The sequence below is a fragment of the Triticum dicoccoides genome, chromosome 6B, assembly GCF_002162155.2.
Source record: "Triticum dicoccoides isolate Atlit2015 ecotype Zavitan chromosome 6B, WEW_v2.0, whole genome shotgun sequence".
NCBI lineage: Eukaryota > Viridiplantae > Streptophyta > Magnoliopsida > Poales > Poaceae > Triticum > Triticum dicoccoides.
Genome location: NC_041391.1, coordinates 29,054,467 through 29,056,293, shown reverse-complemented (window position 1 = coordinate 29,056,293; position 1,827 = coordinate 29,054,467). Strand labels below are relative to the sequence as shown.

Sequence of the window (1,827 nt, the reverse complement as noted above, 5' to 3'; positions counted from 1 at the left end):
TCACTAATCACAACAATTTGCCACTCTTTAAGTTATACTAGAATGGACAACCAGTGGAAAGTCTCAGTGTCTATAAATCTAACCTAAATATTAAACACAGTTAGTACTAATTGACATACAGTGGAATCTAAAAAGACAAGGAAATGAAAATGAACATGCATGCTAAATAAATTTTGGCATGGAAGCAGATCATACTGATACATTTTGGCGGAAAACGACACCGCATTACTACTTTGGTTTCTAGTTTTATGAATGCTGGCTTCTTCATAAAATTTGTCCACCCACACATCGAATTTCCATGATCTTTAATGGAAATCAGAAACACAAATATATCCATGAACTTCTCATTTACAGAGATCCTCTGTAAGGAATGGCAACATCAACATATTGAGGTTCAGGAATCAAATTATCAGTGTCATAGGGAGTTAGCATTTAGCAATGACAAACTGGCATGTAACAGGCATACCATAGAAAACAACCATCATCTTAGGCAAAGAACACCGAAACAGGAAGTACTAACAGCTTACATGCAGGGTGATAACTTTGTTGCGCCATACGCTGTAACCAATTTCCATAGCCTTTTTTAGTTCACGTAAATCTGAAATTAGTTGGCACTTCCCCTTTGCAAGCTGCTGCATAATCTTCAGCGAGGTGTGGTGCGGCTTCCTTGTGAGGGCATATGAGCTTCTCCACAAATACCTTGTCAGACATCTTGACCGCAGAATATAAGCTCAAGTCACGATCTAGCAGTCCATTTTGCTTGAGAAACTTGATAACATAGTAGCGGGGTCTGAGTCGGCCCTCCATGCTATATGAAAGTATTTCCGACCGATGAGCAATGTACATGGGTTCCAGCCCCACCTTAGAGAACAGGAACTCGGACCTGCGCTTCAGAGGTCCCTTTGTATTCTTCAGCACACCCGGATACCTGCGCACAGCAATGCGCACTTCGGCATCAGACCACCTGAAAGTATTCTTCAAATAGTCCAATTTGGCGGCAACCTTCTCCTCGCTGAGAAACGCGACAGCCTGCAGCGCTTGCCTGAGCATCCCAGAGCCACGGGGCACACCTAATCTTTCGGCACATGCCACCATCGCCCGGACGCGCTCCGGGTTGGTGATGAGCATCCTCGGCTCCCGGATACACAGCTTGGCAATATCACAATCACCTAGCCCGCACTCCCTGAGGAAGGCAACATTGGGCTTGACCAACTTATCGAGGTCCGACGACAGAAGGTGGGACGAGCGCTTGAGCAGCCGGAGGAAGTTGTGGGAGGAGCCGAAGAGGGGCAGGTAGTACTGCAGCTTGGAGACTATGGCTCTACGGCGGAAGCGGTCGGGGGTGAGGGAGACGAGGCGGGCGATCTCAGGACGCGAGAGACCTAGGCCAGTGAGCTCGGCAACCTTAGGGGCCAGGGTTCTCCCCACGCTGGCGCAGAGGAAGAGCGGATCTTTGGCGACGACGTCGGCGCCGGAGAGGCCGAGGCCGGAGAGGAAGGCGAGGACGGCGTCGGGGTTGGCGGGGGAGTTGAGGTGGGAGAGCTTCGGGGAGGCCTTGAGGGCTTGTGGCCGGGTGAGACCGCAGGTGGCGACGAGGTACTCTTCCACGGCGAAGCCACTGGGATTTGGGGAAATGTGGGGCGCGGCGGCGGAGAGGAGACGGCAGAGTGGGAAAATGGCAGAGCTGGAGGTGGGGGAAGAAGATAGGAGACGGGAAACGACGCACTCTCGGAGGCGGAGCATGGCGCAGGAGCGGCGGCGACGGCGGGCGGCGGCGGCGGCGGCAGAGATGTTTTCGATGGATTGCAAATGCTACTGCGTGTCGTC

General features: G+C 51.7%; 1 protein-coding gene across 2 annotated transcripts; it reads right to left on the bottom strand.

The window, feature by feature from the left end:
- Positions 1-586: 586 nt before the first annotated feature.
- LOC119323515 (transcription termination factor MTERF15, mitochondrial-like) lies at positions 587-1,821 on the bottom strand. 2 transcript variants are annotated; one of them, XM_037597194.1, is made up of 2 exons: positions 1,003-1,821; positions 743-928 (listed from the first exon to the last, which is right to left on the bottom strand). In XM_037597194.1, exons 1-2 carry the CDS (start codon positions 1,741-1,743, stop codon positions 863-865), a joined length of 807 nt encoding a protein of 268 aa, XP_037453091.1. In that variant the 5' UTR covers positions 1,744-1,821; the 3' UTR covers positions 743-862. The 2 variants fall into 2 exon arrangements, with proteins under 2 accessions (XP_037453090.1, XP_037453091.1); XM_037597193.1 differs by having other exon boundaries at positions 587-1,821.
- Positions 1,822-1,827: the final 6 nt, after the last annotated feature.